The 25,740-nt window shown below is 33.9% G+C and overlaps 2 protein-coding genes and 1 long non-coding RNA gene across 3 annotated transcripts; 2 read left to right on the top strand and 1 right to left on the bottom strand.

Moving 5' to 3' along the window:
- Positions 1-5,305: 5,305 nt before the first annotated feature.
- On the top strand, positions 5,306-14,691 carry LOC100805810 (coiled-coil domain-containing protein SCD2). Its single transcript, XM_006581782.4, has 17 exons — positions 5,306-6,038; positions 6,329-6,498; positions 7,483-7,564; positions 7,717-7,758; positions 7,840-7,902; positions 9,003-9,052; positions 9,144-9,171; positions 9,516-9,590; positions 9,709-9,819; positions 9,902-9,962; positions 10,166-10,282; positions 10,373-10,491; positions 11,141-11,210; positions 11,596-11,637; positions 12,178-12,218; positions 12,564-12,690; positions 14,343-14,691. The coding sequence occupies exons 1-17, from the start codon at positions 5,646-5,648 to the stop codon at positions 14,480-14,482; spliced, it is 1,731 nt and encodes a 576-aa protein (XP_006581845.1). The 5' UTR covers positions 5,306-5,645; the 3' UTR covers positions 14,483-14,691.
- Positions 14,692-17,283: 2,592 nt separating this feature from the next.
- Positions 17,284-18,708, bottom strand: LOC121175059 (uncharacterized). The gene is made up of 2 exons (XR_005892017.1): positions 18,323-18,708; positions 17,284-17,671 (listed from the first exon to the last, which is right to left on the bottom strand). It is a non-coding gene; the product is annotated as an uncharacterized lncRNA (long non-coding RNA).
- Positions 18,334-21,747, top strand: LOC100790287 (serine carboxypeptidase-like 45). The gene is made up of 10 exons (XM_003528045.4): positions 18,334-18,702; positions 18,830-18,931; positions 19,023-19,118; positions 19,492-19,584; positions 19,684-19,763; positions 19,850-20,137; positions 20,281-20,405; positions 20,562-20,654; positions 20,778-20,895; positions 21,382-21,747. The coding sequence occupies exons 1-10, from the start codon at positions 18,435-18,437 to the stop codon at positions 21,529-21,531; spliced, it is 1,413 nt and encodes a 470-aa protein (XP_003528093.2). The 5' UTR covers positions 18,334-18,434; the 3' UTR covers positions 21,532-21,747.
- Positions 21,748-25,740: the final 3,993 nt, after the last annotated feature.

The raw sequence follows: 25,740 nt of genomic DNA, 5'->3' as shown, positions 1-25,740 counted from the left end.
GATACAAACTTGATTTCAGATGGTGGTATACTGGTATCGTAACACATCATGAATATGATCTAGAGTATAGCCGGAGATCAGTGGCCAGATTGAAGATTTGTCGTGTTTTTCAGTTTTCATTGTGCTCATGTCATGGTAGTATAGGGTTTTCTTTATTTTTTCCTGTAAATGGCAGCATAAGGTTAGAATTTGTAACAGAATCAATAATAGAGGAGTGATTATAATACACTACTCTTTACTAATACATTTTTTCTTGATTATATATTTTTTATTATCAATTAAAATTTATTAAAAATTATAAAATTATAAGTGAGAATTATTAAATTATGATGTGATCAGATTTGTTAAATTATGGTGGAGGAATAAGAGACTTATAAGAATTTGTGATTTTTAATCAAATTCAATTAATAAGAAAGAATTAAAGAGTGTGCTTAAATGAATATGTATCAAAGGATTTTCTTTGGTGAAGAATAAATGTGGTCTAAAAAAATAAATATACTTAAGAATGTAGCTAAATAATAAAAATGTTTTTTTATTTATTTTTTAATCTGATCAGCGTAAGCGTTTGATCCGAAAATCATAAAAAATGGTTGAGATGCATTGACTAAGAATTGTACAATGGAAAAGATGTTAGGATTTTTTTTTATGATTTGTGTGAGCTGATATGTTGATAGACTCAGACTGATGAGGAAAAAATTACATGATTTAAATTTATTTAAATAAATTAATAAATCCTTCGATTTAGTTCTTCAAGTTTCAAATATACATTATAACTTCGTTGAATATTTTAAAAAGAAACACTGCATGTGATTTACACCGAAAAGACACAGATGTTATCTTGTATCTGAAATTTGTCTTCTACTCTATGAAGAAACACAATAATGATGAGAGTCGTTGTCCTAGACTAATTCATATATATAAAGAGAAAAGCAGGGAGATATGATATGAGTAATAAAGTAGCAAACAAAGCACCGAAAAAGTTGTGTTTTTTTGTTGTATTCTCTGGAAAATAAAATGATCTTACAGTACGTGGTTTGGGTTTGTGTTACTTGGAAAATCGATTTCCACGTTAATAATTAAGTAATTCTGTATATCTTTACTTTTTCCACGTTTCTTACACACGTTAAGTGATTTCAACGCGAAATCAAGCATAGTTGTATAGATGGCCCAAGTTGGATCCATGAGGTAAGGGACTTAATGCATTCGTGCATTCAGTCAATTCAATTCGAACAGCTATATAAAGATTGGATAATTATAGTTCATCTCGTACGTAAATAAAACTTAAAATATGTATTTTAAGATTTAAATTATCCAATTTTCATCCAATAATTAATACCAATTCATAGTTGTGTGAATGTATGATATGGATGGTTCAGCAAAAAAAAATGTATGATATTAATCAAGATGTAAATGCATTTGTCCATTAAGGAGACATGGAATCCCTCTGTCTAAGACCCCTCTCTGATGCTTAAAACTATCAAGCTTTTCTCCATTCCATTTCAAAGACAAAGTAGTGGAGGTGGTGCAATTCATTGTAAGGTCAATAATCTTTGGGCAGAATCCAAAATCACTAAGGGTGATTTTCAGAAAATTTCAATCTACTCTATCATAGCTTTTTCAAAATCAATTTTGAACATGACAAACTTTTTTTCCCTTTCTTCTTCTTAGCATTTGATGAACTATTTCTTAAGTTATTAAAGCATTATCATACATACCTCTTTTGGGGATGAAACTACTCTAAAGAGGTCCAATAAGCTTGTCCAAATGAGGACAAATCCTATTAACCAACACCTTGGATATACCTTTGAAGAGGACGTCACACAAGCTTATGGGTTAGAAATCTTTAAAAGTCATAGGGGCATCTACTTTAGGGATAGGAACAATTAGAGTTTCTGCCAGGATAGTGTCAAAAGTCCCTGTAGCAAAGGCAGTAGCTACCATACTCAAAACATCATTAGCAACAACATCCTGATAAGATTTGAAGAAGATTGGTTGGAAGCCATATAATCCAAGAGCTTTGTATGAACTTATAGAAAAGATAACATGCCTAACATCTTTCATGGAAACTGGTTTAATGTGATCATCAAATAACTCTTGATCTACATAAGGAACGTGGAAAAATTGAAGGCTTTGTGGATAACACTGGTCTCTAGATTGAAAGAGATTCTTGAAGAAACATAAAAACCTCCTTTTTTAAGACCTTATCATCAGTACACCAAATACCTCCAATATCAAGGTGTAATATCCTATTTCTTCTTCTTCGGATGACTGTTTGTGTATGGAAAAATGTGGTATTCTTGTTATTAAACTTAATCCATTGTTCCCTTGATTTTTTATACCACAAAATTCACTCCTGATGGAATACCTGATTATATTAGGCCTGAAGTTGTTTCTCCAAATAATAAAATGAGAATAAGGGAAAGTATCAAGTTGCTTATGAACCCCTTTAATCCTAGCCTCAATCTGACAATTCCTTTTGAAAATGTCGCCAAGGACTCTCTCATTAAACTTAGTAGATTTCTTTTGAATATAGTCAAGTTTTCTATGAACATTACCAATAGTAGAAACCCATGTGTGTTGAACAAGAGCTGCATAATCTGGATGAGACATCCAAGCTGCCTGAAAATGAAAAGATTTAACCCTTTTACTCTTAGCTTTCACACAACTAAGAAGAAGAGGATTATGGTCTGAGTTATGCATCGAAAGAAGTTCAAGTAGAGCATGGGGAAACATCAAGCGTCAATCATAATCAACTAGACACCTATGAAGCGTTTTTCCTTACATGACCACCGGCCTGAATAATTTTCCTCCAAGTAAACGAGCCCCCTACCATTTCCAAATCCATAACACCACAAGCATTCATTATATCTGGCATGAGACAAGCACGAGAAGAGTTGAATTGCCCTCTTGAAACTTCTGAAGCGAAAATAATATCATTAAAATTCCCAATCAACAGCCATGACCCTCTAATTTGATTCCTTATATCTCTTAAGTGATCCCATAAATGATGACGGTTGGAAGGTATAGGTGAAGCATAAATTGCAGTGTAATACCAAACAATATTCATTATTTTGATTGAAAAGGTTATTGCTTAGTTCATGGAATGAATCAACGAACATGTAATATTCACTATAAAGGACAAGACCCAAATGCCCCAAGAGTGGCCCACAACTTCTTGAACAAACAAAGGCATGCATCCTAACTTGTTCCAAAAATCTTCAACTCTAGAAAAGTGGCCATGAGTTTCAAAGACTAAGAAGAGGGAAGGATGATGCAAATTAACAATATCGCGAACATGACGCCTAGAACTTTGACCTAAGGCACCCCTAATGTTCTATGCTACAATTGAAAAGTCACAACAAATCCATAAACACAAAAATAGTAAGCATGGTAACAAACCTGAAGGTCTACGTTGGTGTGATTTGTCCCTCCAAGGCTGCCTTTTGAGCCATATCATCCTAATTGATTACATAAGTCTCCTCCTTATCAGTTGTGTCCATTGGTTGACTTTGACTTTCCTCTTCATTGCTTAAAATAATAAACCTGTATGGAAAAGTTGCTTTCATAGGCATGGTTGACTTTGCATTGAATCCCACATCATAAATGGTGGTACCATTATTTGTTGTCAATGGTCCCACATGGTTAACGTGTTGATTGGTAGCATGCTTGTCCCTTGTAGTTTCCGATTTTTTTAACTACACTATTCTTCTGCACCACCTCATGATCTGGCTTTGCAATGATCACTACATTATGTCATGGTCTTTTATTTTTTTCTTAGCAAATGAACCCTTGTCTTTGGTAGGCATTGCAAGATATCCTTAGGCCTTATTATTAATATATGGGTTCTCATGATGCATATAATTATTGTGTCTATTTCTATCATGAACAATTTGTTGGTGCTATTTTATAGGACCACTTTCCTTATTCCCTTTTTCTTGCTTTTTATTTTGCCTGTGACGAGATCTCCTCGTCACCACTAACCAATCACCATGTAACTAATCAATCTCATGATTGGTTTTTTCCTCCCCATTAATAGCATCATTATTAGATATAATATTTGAATTAGTAACCGCATGAGATGTGAAGCCCACGTGAACCATCACCAGAGTAGTTGTAGATTGTTTCTTCTTCCCTTTATTGATCAGAACATGTGCCTAAGCAGTATCATGATCATCTACAGGGACAACCTTAGGACAATTATGGGCTAGGTGACCATAGAATTCGCAATAAGAACAAACCCTATGTAAGCCTTCGTATTCCACTTTGTACTCGTACCCCTTCAACCATACCTTACCCACTATAGGCTTGTCCAATTCAATTTGCACACGAACTCTTGCAAATTTCCCATGTCTGACATCTAGTGTACTTAGTCCACCCTAATAGGCTTGCCTATGGCTGTAGCAAGAGCTAGAAGGATGCTCTCATCATAATAAACAAGGTTCAAACTTGGAAACTTAACCCAAACAAGGGTTTTATCAATTTTTGCGGTTGAAGATATGAATTCCAAGGACCATGTTTGAACTGTTAGGTAGTGATAAAAAATCATCCATGGATCACCTTCCATAATCTTTGTTCTGTCAGCCTCCATATCAAATTTGATCATATAGAAATTATTTCCAATGTCCAAGATATCAAAATCTGCTAGTCTCCATATTCTTGATAGTCTATCCTACATGGCAGGATAAACGATGTTCTTTCCCAAAAGCTTCATCAAATAGTGAATCTGTAATGTGCACCATCAGTTTGAACGAATTATCATATTTAAAAATTATTATTGCCAACTGCTATTGAATCAAGTGAATTTTATCTCTTGGTGGCACAACCATAGGACTCTCCAACATGAGATCTTAAAAAGAAATTCGCTTATCTTCTCCTCCGTCATCTAGAGACTCTTTGTTGAAATCGCCATTGCCCAACCCTCATGCAGAGAAAACAAAACCTTGAGCATTTTTTACAACACTATATATTTCATGTATGAATTTTAATTTACTTTAAAATTTTAAAAATTTTAAAAAATTAAAAAACAAAATAAACATGTGTTATAAATGTTGATTTAGACCAGTACATTACCATCACCCTTACTTATTTTTTAACTCGTTTTGACTTCTTTTTTTATCAAACTTTTATATTTCACCCATTTCTTAAATTATTCATACCAGCAACCTAACTGTTAGTCAATCAAACTTACCGAATCAATTGATCTAATCCATTTTTTTCAAAAACGTGATTGACTTGAACTAAATTGAATTGTTTCCTCTCCTATTCAAGAGGGAAATTATTTCACTATCAAATTCAATAATAATATATCTTTGGGCTTCCAGTTTCCAAGTTCACCTCATACGACACCGTTCTGCCTCCGCCAAAACAAATGTCTCTCTCCAACTAAACACGCTTGAAGAAAACAAATATTAGAACCTCTCTGACAAAAAAATAAAAAGCCACGTATTCTCCTCGGTCTTCTCTGCCGCGGACCCATTACGACGAAGCGGCGTCGTTTTGTCCCACACACCCGCGCACGATTCGAACGGAACAGCATCTCCGACTTTTCCTCCCAAGTTTCCCTTCGATTTTCCCGAGAAAATCTCGTTCCGAGAAAATCTAGCTCAATCTCTGCAACACTCATATATCCACAGCGCCTCATACTCATGGATCGGAGGAGAAACGCGAGTCCGGTGTACGCGCGGCAGTGGAGCGGCGGTTCCAGCAGCACCGGTTCTTCGTCGCCGGCGATGTCGCCGGCTCATCCTCAGTCACGCCTCGGCCCTACTTCCGCCACCGGTCTCTCCACCGTCAAGCGCACGCAAAACGTGGCCGCCAAAGCCGCCGCGCAGCGACTTGCTCGCGTCATGGCGTCTCAGACCACCACCGCCGATGACGGCGAGGACGACGACGATCTCGATTTCCGGTTCAGCGCTCCGCCTCCTGCCTCTCTTTCTTCCTTCTCCAGCAACTCCGGCAGTAACCGGAGTGCCAGCGCTAATGCCACCGCCATTCCTCCGATTTCGGTCGCCAGGCCTAACAGATCTCCTTCTCCTGCGGTAATTCTCACTTCAATTGTTCGTTCTGACGCGTTTACGTGTTTATTTGCATGGATTCACTTATTGAATTGTGAAAAAAAAAACTGAAGATGATGATGCGTATTCGATACGATTTTGATCTTATGAACATTTTTGCTGGTTCGTGGTTGTTAATTTTTTTTATTGCATTAATAATGATTAAGCGAGATCGTAAGTTTAGGATTGCTACTGTTATTTCATGGTTTGTGGATTGAGTCAATTTGTGTCATCGAGTTCTTGTTGAGCTAATAGGACTTTGATGTTTTTATTAGTTAGGTCGGAACTTTGTAGAGCATACTCATTCGGTTCGTTCAACATCAGCCGGAAGACCGGCAGTTTCAGTTCGCTCGGCGGCAGTGGTGGCTCCGAACAAATCCACACTCCGAACGCCTATGGCTATACCTCCTATTGACCCTCCTACCAATCGGAATAGAGACAAAAGGTACTGTGTAGTTCTGTTCCACCTTAATTCTTATGGTTCTGTAGCTATGGGAGTAATTAACTTGTATGCTTTTACGTCTTGGAGCCTTTCCAGGTCGAGTTGATAATACTGTAATACTGAAGATGAATTGTCATAAATTTTAAAGAAGGCAAATGCTATGGAATGTCATAGAGGCGCTTGTTAAGGATTTTAAAATAAAATTATCAAAATATTTTTTTATTTTAAAGTTTATAATGTATGAATTGGGTGTTTCGGAATAGCTTCTTTCCCAGAAATAATCTCCCCCCCCCCCTTTTAAAGCACCTCATGAAGCTAGCAAAAATAAGCTAAACCAAACCTGCATACACTCTATTTTTTGTTAAATTATTTAGTTCCATTTTGATATTCTTGAATAAATACCAAAGTACTCTTTAGTTGGACCCTTAACAGAAATAAAGAAATAGACATGTAAAACATTTGTCAGTTGTAAGACTACTTCAGTGACTTGTTTGGTCGTGTTACCTCTCCACAATTCAAAAACTACCCCAAAAGATGGGAAGTTGTCATACATGGATAGTTTCAAAATACTTATGTGTGTGTGTGAAGTCATCACTAAAGTTCAAGGCCCTCTTCCTACAAAATCATCATGATACTATCTTGCTGTGCCATATATATATATATATATATTACGAGCTTTATAGTTTATAATTTATAAGGAGGTTGAATACGTGTCTCTAGTCATGATTTGGCCAATTTTGACATCTCCAACAGTCCACGTGCATTTAATCAGTTCTTTTTTTTTTATGCTGATAAAAAAAAATCAGTTCTTTTTTATGCATGAATGAATTTAATCCTTATTTTATTTATTGAGGTCATGTATTTATCTTTATCTTTGTGTATGTATGCAGACTGAATGAAGTGATAGCCTAGATAATTCTAGTTTGTTGGCCATTAGGAATATTGATGACCCACTCTTTGAATTATAATCATTAGTGATGGTTTCAGGTTTACATCAGATATATCCATCAGACCACTTAACTCAAAAGACACAGGAGATCAGCGTGAAGCTTCTGCACTCCGTGATGAAGTATAGTATTTACATTCCCCAATTTTAATCTCCAAAAGCTAAATCTGATGATCCTTATATTGGCTCTGCTAATTTTTAAGCTTTAAGTAGGTTTTTAAACTAATTTATAAATAAAGGATGAGTTTTGAAGCTGATTCATACTGATATTGCAGCTCGATATGCTACAAGAAGAGAATGAGGTTTTATTAGAAAAGGTATGTTCATTCACAGCCAAACAAAGTTGGCTTTTTGCTTGTGTTATGTGATGTTGAACACAATGCCTGATTATATTCCAGCTAAGACAAGCAGAGGAAAAACGCCAAGAAGTGGAGGCCAGAACAAGGGAACTTGAGAAACAGGTAGTTTTTTTCCTAGAATAGATATTAGAATGTGGGTTTAGGCCTAACTCAACCCCAAAAACTAGCTCATAGGATGTGAATTGTCACCCACTTATATACTCTATCTTGACGCTATCTCTAGTTGATGTGAGATTTGAATTTTTTTCAATAATAAACTTCTCAATAGACATTTATAGGAGAAGAAAATAAGGAAGTAAAATGAATCAAACTTCTAGTTCTTTCTCAAGTTCAACTTATGCTCCTTGACTCTTCTGGAAACTCTCTCAACTACAAAAATTGAGTGCATGATCTTATTTTAACTTATGGAAGGAGTGAAGTGTGTGTTAGGATCCAATTACAAGGCATGGGGACTTCAGTCCCACACGGGAAGTATGAGTCGGGTTTATCTTAGAATTTGGGTTTAGGATCTTATTTAACCCCACAAAATCAACTTGTAAGTTGAGGATTGCCCATGCTTTACAAGCTCTATTTAAGTCATATCTCTAGTTGATGTGGGATGAAACCACCAACCTTGAGGCTGCAATTTAGGCAGCTCCCAAAGAGGCTACAACTAAGGCGGGCTAGGAGTGACTGCAATTAAGGTGGTTTTCCAACAATTTATATTGCCATGGACTTTCCAACTACAATGACTAGCTTTTATGGTGTGGCTTTCTGAAGGTTCTTCATGTCTCAATTGCAAATGAGCAGTGTGGTTGGCAACACTGATATTGCGGTGTTTGCTCATGACTATCCAAAGTGCTAGTGCACAACCAGCCTGCATGGGTGTTAGGGCTGCAAAGTGTGGTAGGATGTTAGGATCAAATTGCAAGATATGGGACTTGAGTTTGACATCAGAAGTATGGGATTCTAGTGTGGGTTTTATAAGGCCTTGGGATCTCTGACTACAACAGCCAGCTTTTATTACGTGATTCTCCCAAGGTTCTTATTAGTAAGATTCATTTTACCTCCCTATTTTCCCCCCTATTAGTGCTGGTAAAGAAATTTATCCAAATGGAGCCTATAGGCACTAAGATCTATTTAACTATGCGCAACTATATAGTTGTCATTCCATGTGCTGAGTTTGCCGATAACTGTATCCTTGTTCATTTTGACTCTGTCAGGTTGCTTCTCTTGGAGAAGGTGTATCCCTCGAAGCTAAACTGCTGAGCAGGTAAACTGGCTTTAAATTCTCTTGTATTCTAGCTGGTACTGAAATTATTTATTTTATTGAAGGTTATGATTTTTGTGTGATATATTTGCAGGAAGGAAGCTGCTCTGCGTCAAAGAGAGGTATACTGAAACAATGGATATTAGATGTGGCAGAAATACGAAATTAATGATGGTTGGAAGTTTGAAGTTCTGTGGTCACCCTTGATTGATAATGCACTATTCTACCTCCTTTAAGTATTAATCTCAAAAACGTTTTTGACTTTCTGTATTATTGAGAAAAATGCATAAGTGCATATTTGTGCTAAGGAGCATGAATCAGAGGCAGTTATGCAGCTTGATTGTTTGTAAAACTCTGTTTCTAGTTACAATTTTCTTCTTAAATTGTGGCATTTGAGCAAGAGGCTCAACAATGTTGGTCCATTCTTTCTAAGATTGTCCTTAGAATACTCAATATTTTTGTACAGGCTGCTCTCAAGGCTGCTCAACAAACACAGAGTGGGAGAGATGAGGATATTGCAGCCCTTCGAGTGGAAATTCAGGTAGTTTTGAAAAAAGCATGCATCCCCCCCCCCTCCCCCCTTTTATTGTACCATGTATATCTGCTCTGATCAATCATTCTCTGGTGTAAGATTTAGCTATCTTCTTTATATTTGTCAGAACCTAAAAGATGACGCTACAGCAGCTTTGGAACAACAGCAAGAAGCTGAAGCTGAAGCAAAGGCCCTTCGCACAATGACACAGAGAATGATTTTGACCCAAGAAGAAATGGTTTGTGTTTACCATTGAAATAATATTTAACAAGTTTTCATTTTCCCATTTGTCTTAATTCATCTTCTTATCTGTCTTTTAGGAGGAAGTTGTCCTGAAGAGATGTTGGCTTGCCCGCTACTGGGGTCTTGCTGTAAAACATGGTAATGAAATTACTACTGCAGTACTGCTCTCTACTTTCTGTGAAAAGAAGACACTTTCCAATCTTAACTACTTTTTTTTCCTTTGATCTGAAAAATCATGACTTACCAAACTTTGAGAAGTATATTATGCAAAAGTCAGTTCATCCGTTAACAATAACAAAGTCCTTATAATTCTCGTGACATGTTTCTTCTATGCTTTTTAGGCATATGTGCAGATATAGCACAATCCAAGCATGAACATTGGTCTTCTCTAGCTCCTCTTCCTTTTGAACTTGTCATCTCTGCTGGACAGAAGGCTAAGGAGGAATCTTGGAACAAAAGTGAGTATGAGTTGGTACTCAGAAAATTCATGTGAATTATATATCTCTGAAATTGTTTACAATGATGTCTAATTAAAGAGCATGGACCAGGTGCTGATGGTCCAGATAGAAGCAAACTTGTTCGTGATTTGAATGATCTTGCTGGGGAAGGAAATATTGAGAGTATGCTCTCAGTTGAGATGGGTTTGAGGGAACTTGCCAACTTAAAGGTTCTCCTGGATTTTATTTTATTTTTAAAAAAATTAGTGTCTTGCTTGTTTAGTTTCTTATCACACTTTTCTCTTGGACATTTTAGATACAAAGAATTATATTTTAAAAACTTTCACTCCTTTTAAAGCACAGATTACAAGAACCCAAATTTCTATAATATGAGTCCTGTTGAAATTTGACTTCTTCCTATCTTTTGTATCATACCATTTTATATTCATCCTTTTCCTTGCTGAGTTCTAAAAGATATTTGATGCACCCATATCACATGTTTATGCTATAAAAAGAAACATGGGTTGGATAAGAATGACGGACTACATGTGTATGAAAGGATGCAACAGAGGAATTAGAGAAAATGAGATTGTGCTTACTGCAGAGGGAATGCCAGAGGTCCAGTATGTTAGAAGGGAGTGGAATGACTGTAACAATAACATTGACAGCTATCACATGTTGAGTGGTGAAGGTTTTTTTTTTTTTTTTGGGGGGGGAGGGGGGGTGTTTTTTGCAACTTTTCCATTTTTGTTTGTTGCTGCTAGTGTTCTGTACAGAGGGCTTCCTCTGATTGTAAAGGGTTGGCATTCTCCTCACATACTCTTCTATAGTAAATTTCAGCTCCTATCATTATTTTTAAAATTTTTTTTTATTTTGTAGGTTGAGGATGCTGTTGTGCTCGCATTAGCCCAACACAGACGACCAAATTCAGTTCGGCAGTCTGTTTTAGGTATTTAATTTAACATCTTGTATCTTTTTAAAATGTCAGTTTTCTACTTCTCTTAATCAATATTGTTACTCTCAATTCTTTCATTTGATCCGGGACTTCTGTCTACCTGCTGTTAGTATAGTTCTAGTTCAACCATATTAATAGAGCATTGTCTTTCCTTTTTTATTCAGTTTTGGTTAATTCAGATTATGCTTAGTTTATGGTTTGCCGTGTGCATGTCTAATTTGTAATAAATTAAAAACTCTATTTGAATAGTTTTGTTCCATGTACACGCTTTTTTAGTAATTTCCTCAAAACTGTTGTTTTGAAACTATTCCAAAATAGGTTGTTTAGTAGAAAGATGATTTGAATTATAATGTTCACATTTTTATTCATTTATTTTCAGATTCCAAATCACATGGTGATGCCAAATATTCAGAAGCATTTGGTAAGAATGAAGTTGTCAGCTTTTATTTTAGTCTTTAATGGGATGTTTATCTATTATAAGTTTTGATATGAAATAGGTTCAGTTTTTGTTTGTCATACGGGATCTGTATAGGAGGGCAAGGGCATATATATATATATATATATATATATATATATATATATATTGTAAATTGCATGGTGATGTAGTCATTTTTACCCTCTTCACTATCTGACAAATGTAAAAGATCTCTTGCCTTCTACAAGCTAAAAGGCATAAAATATTTGGTATATACCCCTAGACAGTAGAGACACTTATTTGACAATAATAGTATACTATATATGACAATAACAACAATACGACATTTGATTGAACTATTTAAACTCTATTGATTTTGGGCTGACCCCCATCTATGCGGATAGGCTTTATGTGGGAGGCCAATGACTTCATGTGTATATGACACAGACATGGCTGCATTTAGCCATGCTTCATTGCTAAATGAAAATTTGTCTGGCAGATGACTTGATGATTCTTGTTGATTTTCTGTTTCTTTGTTTTCTCCAGAATTAAGTGAAGAGGAAGCAGAAGATGTTCTTTTCAAAGAGGTCAGTTGCTTTTCATTTGAAGATTCTGAAATTTGGCTCTATTCATGGTCTTATTTCTACGAAATTGTGATATATTCCCTTTCTACTATTATTTGGCTCATGCTTGGCAGAGATTTGTGTTCTTTGTTGCTCTTTTATTTCTAAGGAAAATCAGTTAATTGTTTTATTGCACTTTTTCGTCAACCATCATCTTTTTTAGATGAAATTTTGCAATGGAGGCTCCCACGTGGCTGTGGCTTTTGATGAACAGTTTATGTCGAATTTTGAATTTAAAGTATAACTATTCTCAAAATAGTATGTATGCATAATTTGATATGATTTACTAATAAACTGTAAACATTACAGGCATGGTTAACTTATTTCTGGAGAAGAGCTTTATTTCATTGCGTGGAAGAAGATATTGCAGAAGAGCGTCTTCAGTTTTGGATTGCCCGCAGTGGGCAGTCACCAAGTTCACATGATGCTGTTGATGGTAAGCTCTTTTGTTGTTTTTTACCAATTTTAAAGTAAACAGTCTTGAAATTACAGAGGGTTTAATATATACGTGTTTTTTGAATTGTGTGCTGATTGGCAAAATGTTGTCAACAGAAGTTTCCTCTATGGATCGTAAATTCATTTTAAAAATTTATTCTGTATAATATAGGTCAATAGAAAAATCTTTGATATTGGTTCTCAAATTAGTATACAAGGGAAATCAAAATGATGACCAGAACCAAGCTGAATTTCAGTCTCATATAAATCAGGAATGATCCTAAATTGTCTCAGAATTGGTATTTAGTGGAACTGAATCTATTCAATCCATTATTGTGCAATTCAGCATTCAGCAATAGATATAAACCTTGCTTTTTCCAGCCTGGTTTATGATAGATCTGGATGATCCTACCTGCTGAAAACTTTGCAATTTGGTGATTCTATTAAAACCACACTGATAGGATTGACCGATCATTTAAAGAAAATAGAATTGTTTTGCCCTCATTTTAATCCATTTTCTTGTTTTTTGTACTTCCTCTGTATTTTTTCTGTCTTTGTTTAACCCTAACAGCTATCGTTGGTTACTCAAGTGCCAACCTCTGTACGGACTAAAACAAAGCTTTATATGTCAGTTCTGTGGTTATTGTTTTTTAGACTAAAATTAATAATTTGAGTATTTCTTTTAAAATATTTGCATATACATCTTTTAGACGGAGAAAACTCTAGGTATGCTTGACAAATCTGCTACTCTAGAAGGTCAGGCATACACTTATAAAGTTTTTGCTATTATTTTTTAAAAGTCCTGCTGTTTTATCCCTGTTCATAAGTAAAATTGGGGGCATCCGTGCATGCAAAATTAACTCCAAAACAACCCGACTTTTAGGTTTTACCTAAACTTGAAGTACCTGGTAAGAATTCAATGATTATCTTTGGGCCTGACTCTGTCTGAACCGAAGAAGTGGTCGTAACAGCTATATAAATATCAAGCTCCTTAAATTTGTCTAATCATCTATACCTTTTTCATATTGAGGAAAATGCTAAGCAACACTATTTTTTTGTTTAGGAAAGAAAGTGAAAAGAAAAGGAAAGAAAAAGATTAGAAAGATAATTTAAGTTGTTTGGTAGGAAGAAAATGAGAGGGAAAATATTTTCTTTCCTCTTGTTTAGTTGTGTAGAAAGTGAAAGAAAAGAAAAGAAAAAGTGTAAAATGATATAAATACCCTAAATAAAGAATGAGATTTGATATAATAAAAGTATTTTTGTCTTTGTATAAAAGAGCTCCTCCCTCTCCATTCTGCCCAGTGTTGGATAGAACACCGTTTACATGGGACCCACTTATGCTCTCTCATTCTTTTCTTCAACTGTTTCAAAAATGACGGAGGGATGAAAATATATAGCTATTTTCCGTCTTTCCTAAATCCTCCCCTCTTCCCATGAAACAAACATCCATAAAGTATACAGTAGTATCATATGATTACAAATTACGTAGCTGTGATTTTAGATGTATACGGGGAAAATTTAAAGAGAGTAGGGTGTTGTTTTTTAAATGTTCAATTTTTATTGCTTTTGATGTCTTAATGGTTCAATTTTTATTGCTTTTAATGTACTGGAGTGTTTTGTGTATGAACTACGCTCATTTTGCTTCTTATTTAGTTGAGCGAGGCTTGTTGGAGTTGAGGAAGCTGAGTATAGAACAACAACTTTGGGAAGCATCACGGAAGGGAATTGATCAGCTTCAAGGGTCAGCAAATGCTAATCATAAGCATGCCACTGACTCTGATGCCTCATCCTGATTGTCTGAGCCCTTTAGTTCTTAATTGATTCTTTGTCCTATATGTATATTTTTGTTTTGTTTTCTACACAAGTTTTCCAATCTGTAAACATTTCAAAACACTGTATTCGGGAATACAAAGAAAGCAAGAATCTTTACGTTGCACGAGACATAGTGGGTTGTAATAATTAACAATCTACATAAGACTGGATTTTTCCCTATTCTTTTAAATTATTTTTTGTAATTTGGGAATCTGAGCATGTTTGTTTGGCATCAAATGAAGATGCATGAGAATGGCAGCCACTATTATTTTTTTTCCCTCTTTTTGGTTTGATATATTTTTCCCGTTTAGTTATGTTGATATCAATTGAAACCTGAAAGCTTGAAAAGCTTCCTGCCTCGGAAAAATGGAATATAAAGTTCAATATTTGATGTTAATTTATTTGATATGTTAGTTCCTTTATCCCTATTTCTACTTCGGGATTTAAATAAGCCAAATGGCATATGCAACAACTAGCGCGAGAATTGGAGAATATATCAGGAATGTAATCTTTTATTTAATGCCCACCCCTCAAAAATAAATTAAAATAAAAAATACCTCTTCTATTCGATAGTACTAATAATCACGGTAATAGTAGGAAGTAACACTAATAGTTTATAAAACAACCCATACAAGCCCATGCCTTCAGGCTTCAACGGAAGATTTATGAGGAGCGTGCTTTTGCTTGCAGAAAACTACTCTAGTTGTCAACATATATTTATGGATTCTGAGAATATAGTTCAGACCCCAGATGGTGCTCTCTACTCACGCGGGGTCCTGTTCTGTTCTGCTTTGTGCCAATAGTTGCTGGTGCATAGCAACCCGGATCATAAAAAGAAGAAAAGCCTGCGTAATTTAATAGTAAAAGTTGATGAGCTTTTTCTCCACTTGTGTATTTAATGACTGGTGAAAAGGACCCAAATTTTGAGGTGAAAAAACCAAATAAAAAAATTACTCACCAAAAAGGCATGCCTTTGCTCTACTTGCAAGAATTCAAAAGCAGAATATAGGCTTCACTCGCACTCTTTCACACATTTTCCAACTCTGATGCTCAAAAGTCATTCTAACCACTTCTACATGGTTATAATAATATTCATTCAGTCATACCCTTGTGGCAAAAAATTTCCTTAGCATTATGAGCACCTACTATTCTTTTCGCTTTTTGTTTTGGAGTTGGTTAGGAATAGAATTTGGGTCTGAGAGGCAATAGAATATTTTGACAATGAGGAGATGAACGCCAAAATCAGTGACACTAGTGCTAGTAATGATGAAAAACCTGAAATCTTTTGTAAAAGCTGTAAAAGGTAGGGACCATTTTTCTTCTCCTTTACCAGTTCTTTGAGCTGCAAATACAACAGAAGCACAGAATTCACCTTATAAAATCTTGATCAAGTTTGTCATTTTATAGTTTGTTCTTTTTTTGGCATTCATTATCTTGCATTTTTTTCTGCCTTGTCTTGTGGAAATAAAATAGGAGCCTATCTACTACCCTTGTGGTTAGAGTGGTCCGGTGACACGGCTTTGTAGTAATTATTATAAGCCTGACTACGCCATCCTAGTTAGATGGGGTCGATTCAAATCACTCCAAATGTTTGCCAAACCATAAACATCCATAAATTGTGCTGTTGCATAACTAACAAGCAATATACATTGAGAAAAAAATTATGCACTAATTAAGATATTATAAAAAGTTTTATATAATCATTTAGTTATAACTTATTATATATGATAAATTTAATATTTTTTAAAATAATTAAAGTAATAATTTATATAAATGATAATATAAAAATATTTTAAATTGTTAGGTATAAATGTTAAACTCATATACATTATATAACACAACTTCTATAGTTGAAAATTGAAATGTTGAATGAAGGATGGCCCCACTTGAAGCTAGCGTGAAAAGGTTTGTGGCCCCAATGGGGAACATGTGGCTCCTTGGAGGCTAGCATGTGAGTTTGTAAGCAAAATGAAATATACTATATATTGTTGATGAATGGAGGTGGGGTTGTATTTGTTTTTGAATCATCAAGACAAAAAGATTTAAAAAAAAAAAAATCAAAGAGTTACCTTATAATTATAAGAAAAGCCTTTTCATATCTGGTCAAAGGGAACAAGTTCATTCCCACATAAGTACATAAAGATAAGTCTTTAACCACCACAATGAAAAGATTAGACTTTATGGGACTAAGCTGATTTGATTTCCACTTCCACTTTAAAATGTTTGGTTTTTTAGTCTATTCAAAAACATACTTATTATAGGCATGAAAAAACCCCATCCCAGATATTACTCATTACTTAAATAAAGATTCTTTGCATGAAAATGAAGCAGGAAATAAAATAAAAAAAGGGAATGGTATACCCCCTTCATCAATCAAGCTCTTTAGTGAGTATTGTTTATGGTTAATGAAGCATTTTGAGTATTCTTCAGATTTTCAAGCTTCTCTGACAAGCCACAGATATATTTAAAATTAAATGGCCATTAGAGAAATAAGATGGCTCTATTTTTCATTGGAATCTCCATTCTGTAACCACTTATATATCTTGTCGATGTGCAAATCTTGCACGTACTTGCTGATCAAGAAAAACCAATGAATCAAACATTTTTCTTTGAAAAAAAAAAGTAACTGTGCATCATCTGTTTTACACCCTGAATGTTTACAGCATTTAACCAAGATGCTGTGAAGTGCTAATGTTTCTCTAGGCCTATGATGAGAATTTAGAAATAAAAAAATTCTTTCATCTGAATAATTTTTTTTAAAAAAATCCTAAAAATACTCATATTTCTAAGGCATGAAAAGTATCCTTTGTAAAGCCATTTTCCATTGAAGGGACACATTACTGTGCATGCAGTCAAAAGGATACAAAATTTCTTTGTTTTTTTCCCAAGTGCAAAATGGATACAGATGCAAGGTCTTTGTTGTTAATCCATCGAGAGAGAAAAAAACAAAAAAAAAAAACAGAAACAAAATATAAATAAGATCATTTAAAGACTGTAATTTTTTGTTCAAGGCAGAGCCCATATTCCTGGCAGAAAAACTTGAGCTGACTCAGCATAAAAACCATTCCCAACCCTTTTTCATAATTATCTTTTTGCCACTGCGTATAGAAAGACCCGGCACACCGTGGTCATTGCCTCTGTCACATCTCTTTCATCACCATTTTTCAGGCCTGTCATTAAAAAGTTAAATTTGTAATGATAATTAGAATGGAACAGATAATATTTCCAGCTGCCACATTAGGGGCTCACCCTTTAAATCAATATTGCTGCCACGAGTGTCAATATTCAAGAATACATTCTATAATATATATCTTTTTTTCAACTCTTTTTACCGGTTGAAATTTTTTTTAACTCACGAAACCATCTCATTTTCTATGTTTGAAAGTTTTCAACTAATAATAAATTATAGAGTTTAATTTTCATATTAATTAAAAATTATTTTAAGTATAATTTTAAAGTAATTATTATAAACTCATTAAATTTTCATACATAACATTTATACTATCATCAAGATTTTAAATGTAATTACAATTTGGATTGTAGTATTAAGATTTATACAATTTGGATTTTAATATTAAGATTTATAAAAATTTTGTGACTATAATTGCAACGCAACTGCATCATAACAACAGTTACAACTACATTACAACTGCAACAATCGCATTTGTATGTAATTTTCTGCTATATCAAGGATTATAACAAAACTGCAAATGATACCACAATTTAAAACCATTGTATATGAATTAAATTAAATTCTAAAGAATTGACAAAAAAAGGGTGCTTTTTTTTTTTGAAAAGAAAAGTGTGTCAAAAAGTCTTACTGGCGTTTCTTTCTCATGTTGAGATTCATGTTCTCACTAGGTAAACACTTTAAATACAGCATCCTTTCACTCTTTCTCTTTGTTAGTCCTCCTCTCCCCATTTTGTGAAACCATGAAGTGGCCAACATGGAAGTCCAAGTCCAACACCACCATGGCACTAGCTGCGGTGTTGCTTCACCTGAGTTTTTCATTGGAAGTGTTTTGTCTCCCTTCTCATGCAGACACAATTGCTTTGCTTCCCGGCCAACCCCACGTAAGCTTTCAACAGTTCTCAGGATATGTCACAGTTGATGACAAGAAACACAAGTCTCTCTTTTACTATTTTGCTGAGGCAGAAACTGATCCATCTTCAAAGCCTCTTGTTCTGTGGCTCAATGGAGGTCTGCAATATTCTCTTTGCTTCAAAGTTTGATATATTAAAAAAAATTTAAGACTTTGGATTAAAATAAGAATAGCTAGCATCAGCAAATATTATTAAATTTGTATAATATTTTCTTTACTGATCAGGACCTGGTTGTTCTTCTCTGGGAGTTGGAGCATTCTCAGAAAATGGACCCTTTAGACCAAATGAAGAATTTCTGATTAAAAATGATTATAGTTGGAATAAAGGTACTCTTTTGATTGCCACATTCCTTTGTATCTGCCAGAATGGCATGCATTTCATTCTTTCCACTGAGTGAGTGTTACTTTTGTGCTGCAGAGGCAAACATGTTGTATTTGGAGACACCAGTTGGAGTGGGGTTCTCCTATGCTAAAGGTAGCTCCTCCTATATGACAGTGAATGACGAGGCAACAGGTATTATTCTTCATTAATATTAGACTTTAGACCTTTTTTTTTAATCTTTTGGGACAAAAACGTTTCTCTTTAGAAAGCTTCTTTGAATTTTTTTTTCTTCTATGGGAAAAGGCACGTATCATTTCATTTGTATGCTGCTTAGGCTTTTAAAAAAAGTTGAGACAACAGTGATCAATGGTTAAATTCCTTGCTAACTTTAGTGTGGCACTTTACATGATTATTATTCTTTATCTCTTATTCCCTACGCAGGCATTAGAAGAATGGTATACTTTTTTTTTTTTTTGGTACGATTGTTGTACTGTCCTTGAATAATGAGTTGTTTACACGCATATATTTTGTCAACTGAAGCAGTGCTTTTGTTTGATTTCTTAAGCCAGGGACAACCTTGTATTCTTGCTACGATGGTTCAACAAGTTCCCTCAGTACAAGAGCAGAGATTTGTTTCTAACTGGGGAAAGCTATGCTGGTAATTAAACATGTCATTCTTGGAAATTTCATTTCAAAAGCAGGTTAACTAGAGCAATTATTTGTTCTTACACATTGAAAAAGTTGCATGATGTATCAGGTCATTATGTTCCTCAACTTGCAAAGCTCATGGTTGAAATGAACACAAAGAACAAGATATTCAATCTAAAAGGCATTGCCGTGAGTGACATTAACGTTTATGCTTTCTTCATTACACATTACTATTTGGTTTTTGCTGAACACAAAGAACATGTATTGAACTGCAGTTGGGTAATCCAGTTCTAGAATATGCCACTGACTTCAATTCAAGGGCTGAATTCTTCTGGTCTCATGGACTAATATCAGACTCAACCTACAACATGTTCACCAGAGTATGTAACTATTCTAGGTACGTGAGTGAGTACTATAGGGACTCGGTTTCGCCTCTTTGTTCAAAGGTTATGAGCCAAGTGAGCAGAGAAACCAGTAAATTTGTGGACAAATATGATGTCACACTTGATGTTTGCATTTCCTCAGTGCTATCACAATCCAAAGTTATTTGTCCTCAATCCCAAGTGAGTCTTCTCTTTTGGACTTGCCCTTCTCATGCTTCTCCAATTTCCATCACATTACTTTCATAAACTAATTTACTTTAGATCAGTGCTTCTCAAGTTTGGCTTGTTCATTAAAATTCTTGCCTTATATCATGGCATGGCAGGAAGCAAATGAGAGCATAGATGTGTGTGTAGATGACAAGGTTACAAACTACTTAAACAGGAGAGATGTACAAGAGGCACTTCATGCAAAGCTCGTTGGCGTTCGCAAGTGGGAAGTTTGCAGCAAGTAATTCCTTCATAAATGCCTTGTAGTTTGGCTTTTCTAAGTTAGTCTTGAAAAATGAAAATTAAGAGATTAAAAGTCATAATCAGCTTAGCTTGTCTATGCTGATTGTAGTTTAACTAAACAATGTAATCACTGACCTGCATTTGTTGGTAACAGCATACTGGATTATGATATGCTCAACCTGGAAGTGCCTACACTACTTGTTGTTGGATCACTGATAAAAGCTGGAGTTAAGGTCTTAATTTACAGGTAACTATAACCAAAAAAAACCTTTTCTTCTCCTTTTGATTATTTGGTCACTTGAACTTTAGGGCTCATACATATGTTTTGTTGGGCTAATTAACATAACCATGTGCATTGTTCTTGCTACAGTGGAGATCAAGATTCTGTAATTCCACTGACTGGAAGCCGTACCTTAGTTCAGAAGTTGGCAAGAAAATTAGGACTGAATTCAACAGTCCCTTACAGAGTATGGTTTGAAGGCCAACAGGTATGTATATTAATTACTAAGGTAGCTTTTGGCACCGTTCTTTTTTTTTTTGTTTCTTTTCTCCTTAATATCCAAATAGTTTCTATGGAGTTATGCTTTTTTAGCTTATTCTTAATTAAAAAAGGCTACTCCTATTTTTGAAAATATCTTTAAAGTTATGTTTGACATGAGTTCTTTTAAAAAGAAGAGAAAATCCAGAAGCTGAGTCAAATACCGCTTGATTAAAATCTTACAAATTTGAATTAGTAAGAAACCATTGTAGAAATATTGGTTTATAAGAGGTCAGAAGCCTTCATTGGACTGATTAGTGACTATATTTTTGTCCATTATTAGTTAATGTGTAGATTTTTTTTCTCTGAACCAAATTATGTCTGCATTCACAACAATAGTAGAAAGCAATTTCTTTGGAAGTAGCACCATTTTTTTAACATAACCCAAATTGTATGTATTATACATCAGAAACTAATCCCAGTTAATGAAACTTAGGTTGGTGGATGGACTCAAGGATATGGCAATATCCTCTCATTTGCTACTGTTAGAGGTGCCTCCCATGAAGCCCCTTTCTCACAACCTGAAAGATCACTTGTGCTATTCAAGTCATTCTTGGAAGGCAGGCCTTTACCTGATGCTTTCTGACACACCCTTTGTGTTTTCATATTTAGTTTAGACTGTAAGTAAGCATTATCCTTAATAACATATCATTAGCAAAGGAAAGTATTAACTGTGCAGAATTTCAAAAGAAAAGTTGGAAAAAGCATTTATTTTTTCTTTTGGGTTTTCAACCTTTGTATGTGAGTTTTTGTGTGCTTGGTTGTTCTTGAGCTGTCAAATGTAATGGACCTTTGGGTTTAAGTGATTCTGTCAAAATGTCGTAAGAGAATACTGTTATGTGAATTCGGCCCCTGCATGCAAACATCAGTATGTCACATTTCTTGTGTCAAGTGGTGTTGACAAATATATAATGCCACTCAAACAACTCTAGAAAAGAATTGTATTATTTATATATCACTTTTTTACAACACTACCTTTTTTTTCTTTATCTGTCAAATTCATCTTATTCAACACCTATTTTCTTTCCTCTTCTTATGCACAAATCTTTTGTACAAATATAATTTCTCTTTTTTAAAATCAGTTTTCGTTAAAGGAACAACAATTATATTAACCTTCACTTCACCCACCTCAATTTACTTACGGTAACTAAAGTCATATAGAAACTGCAATTCCATCTGTAAGGTGTATGGATGCAGTGTCCATCTGCAGTTTATCTCACTCTGATGAATAACAATATTATAAAAAATAAATTTTTAAGCACTATTCACTGTTAAGCACTGTGCTGGCTATATCAAATACCAAGGGCCTATCCATAACAGCTTATATACTGATCTTTATAATGTCCAAGAGCTTAATAGTGGTAGAACTAAGCTAATTAAGAATCAGGAACTGTTAGCATAAGTGACAGTGACTTATATTCTTTAATCAAGTGATTTAGAATTCGAATTCTAACTTTAGATATGAAATTGATCATATTAGAAGAAAAATATTCATCGTGTGCATTCTCATAGTCCCATGATAAGAAAAAAAAGTAAAAATAATTCTAATAAAGATTACTTGATATTAATACCATAATAAAAAAGCTAAACTATATATGCTCTCACACATTAGTCTTTTCTTCATTAGACATAATTGGCTTTCGAAACCATGTTATATATGTAGGAAATTATATGCCAACAATGACGTAAACTAGGGATAATTCCCGGTTCATCAGAAGACAAAAAACATCTCTACAGGAGAGCTTGTACTTAAGTACTAACTCTCTTCGCTTAAGGGAACACCTTTTTTTTTTCTTTTTTCAGAAAGGTGGATTCTGATCCCATCTGTCCTCTCTGCACATCTTCTAAAGAAACAGTATAAAAATGCACAAGTTGTAAGAAAAAGGGGGGGGAGACATAAAGTGATTTGGTAATTTCACTAGTGTAGATTAGATTAGCAACCCTTCATCGTACAGAAGGGGACAAAATGTAAGATGCCACATTTTGATTAATAATAGCACTGAGTTTGCTTGTACTCACCACAATTGCTTGCTTTTGATTCCAGAGTGGAACTTATTCAAGATTTTAATCAGTACATAATAACATTGTTGGCATTTTTTGCAGAATCAAATTTTAAATCTTGATGTGTTGAGAATTAACAATCCAAATTTCCCCTTTATTAACTTAAACCAGATGCAAAAAGGTGTAAGCGTGAAAGAATAATTACGATAAATTTTATTGTATGCTGTGAACAAACAAGAAATAGAAAACCTTCCAACAAGATCAGTCTTTTTTTTCTTTTCAAACACCCTTATCTTTATGGATAAAATTTATAGGAAGATAAGGAAACTTAATTTGTAGTTTATCATTATGAGTCTGCAGTCAAAGAAACATCTTTTTTTATCCTTATGAGCTGAAAATGAATCCTAAAATTTTTAAAAGATATGAAAAAAGAAAATAGTTTATAAAAGAAGGCCAAAGGTAACTCCTATATAAACACATGTTCAAGAATCCAATCCAACTCCTTCACATCAAGTCTTGGATCTTTTGTTTAATTTTATATAATTTTGGTTTTTGTGATGTGGTCAGTTATTATGATTTTTGTTGTTGTTCGTTAAATTTAATATATTAATTTTAAAATTATAATTTAATTTAGTTTTTATATTTAGCCCAGTATTATCATTTCATTTTAAAGCTTATGTATATTTTTATTCTTTATTGTTATACTGATTTTAGTTTTAACTACTTTATAATTTGAGTTTTGATTTTTGTTTGTTCATTTAAGCATATACATTTTAATCACATCACATGTTAATTTTGGATAAAATAAGACATAAAAAGAGAGTAATTTTTATCAATTTATAAATAGACGGTAAAAAAATCAATTTATAAAATAACATTAAATAATATAAAAAGATTGTTGCACAACTCTGTAAAAGGATTTTTTGGACCCTTTATTTCTAGTATAATTTTATTTTTTTTTTGCACAATTCCATAAAATGAAATGTGTTTATTTTCTCTTTATTCCTCCACCAGTCTTTTTTCCTATCGTAATTTGTCCTGACGATATTTTACCAAAAGAAACATTATTTTGAATGGTAACAAGAAGAATGCATTTAATTATGAAATTGTTCTCTTGTAATAAGCTTAGGGTATTTAACTATATTTTTTTCCCACATTCATAGTTTAATTTGTTTGGAATATAAGGTTAACTAGAGTCATCCATAATAATATGTTAAGACCAAGATCTCAAGTGGATAAAAAGTTTACAAGATTTTTCATATAGATCATCCATGAATGTTTTTTTATATTAAACAAGGTTGTTTATGTATCAAGGCCTTCGCCTTAAGCCAAGTTGAACTTTTATTTTTTATTTATATATTTTTAGAAAAATAGTTTAAATTTAAATTGTTAAATAATTCATTCTACTGTATTATTTTATTTTTAATTTATATATATATATATAATTGTAAATTATTTGAGAAGTTTTACTACTCATTTAAAAAGTTGTAGGAAAATTAATTTACAGATACTTTGACTTCAAACAAAAAATTAATATTGAAATAATTATAGAAATTAAATTTCATAAAAATAATATGATCCATAAAAAATCATTTTTGATGAATAGAAAATTTGCCTAGAGCCTCAACATTTCTACACAAGACCACGTATAACAATGACCTTTATGGTTCTCTTAAAATAAAACATGAGGTTAGAATTAAATGTGTCAAACACAAGAACACATATAACAATGACTTTTATGGTTCTATGTTAAAATAAAACATGAGGTTAGAATTAAATGTGTCAAAAAAAACTATGAATTGAGAAGAACTTGCTCCAAAGGAAGGTTGTGAGCACAATTCGATTAGTCCTTGCTCTAGAGATAAAACACAACGTGTTGAGAAGAACTTGTTCTATACTTATATCCTATGGTAATGTAATTTCTATAGAATTTTAAGTCAAAAGATAAGGTGTATGCATATTGAAAATTGAATTGTTATCACTAAGATTTAGGTGGCTTAAATGCAAAGTAAAATATTATATTTTACTATATGAACCTTAATTGAATGAATGCATTGGAAGTTGTTTTTGTTTCAACTTCCAAAAGTGTTTATTTATTATAGTTGATGACAATTTTCACTATAAATAGATAAGAGAATTAATGGAGAAACACAACACATGAAGAGAGAGTGTGTAAGAAGAGAGATTGTGAAACAAAGTCACTTTGTTGAAAAAAAAGTGTCTTTGTATGAAAGTGTTATCATTTCTTGTAACCATTGAGTGAGATACTCAAGTTTGTAGAGTGATACACTATTTGGGGTGAGTTACAATCTTGTAATCATTATTGTGATAGTGAAATAGTTTTGAGACGATTCCATGGATGTAGACAAAAAGTGTCGAACCACGTTAAATTCTTGTGTTTATTATTATTTTTTCTACGGTGTAATCTTTGTGTGTGTTTTTACGATCCTTTGTGGGTGTGAGTAATTTTATTTGTGGGAGCGTTGATTACCCAACAATGATATCAGAGCGTTGATTCTCCAACAGTGATATCAGAATTATGGCCGAGAGCACACAAAGGTTCGAGATACTGTTGTTTTACGAAAAAATAAATTTTATGATTTGACAGAGTACTATTCAAGACCTTTTGGTGCAGCAAGGTCTTGATCAGGCGTTAGAAGATGAAAGGCCAACTTCTATAAATGAAACCGAGTGGACTAAGATCCAAAGGAAGGTTGTGAGCACAATTCGATTAGCCCTTGCTCCAGAGATAAAACACAACGTGTTGAAGGAGACAACATCGAAGACCTTGTGA

Source organism: Glycine max, chromosome 6 (assembly GCF_000004515.6).
Source record: "Glycine max cultivar Williams 82 chromosome 6, Glycine_max_v4.0, whole genome shotgun sequence".
In the NCBI taxonomy this organism is placed as follows: Eukaryota; Viridiplantae; Streptophyta; class Magnoliopsida; order Fabales; family Fabaceae; genus Glycine; species Glycine max.
This window is presented reverse-complemented; position numbering and strand designations above follow the sequence as displayed.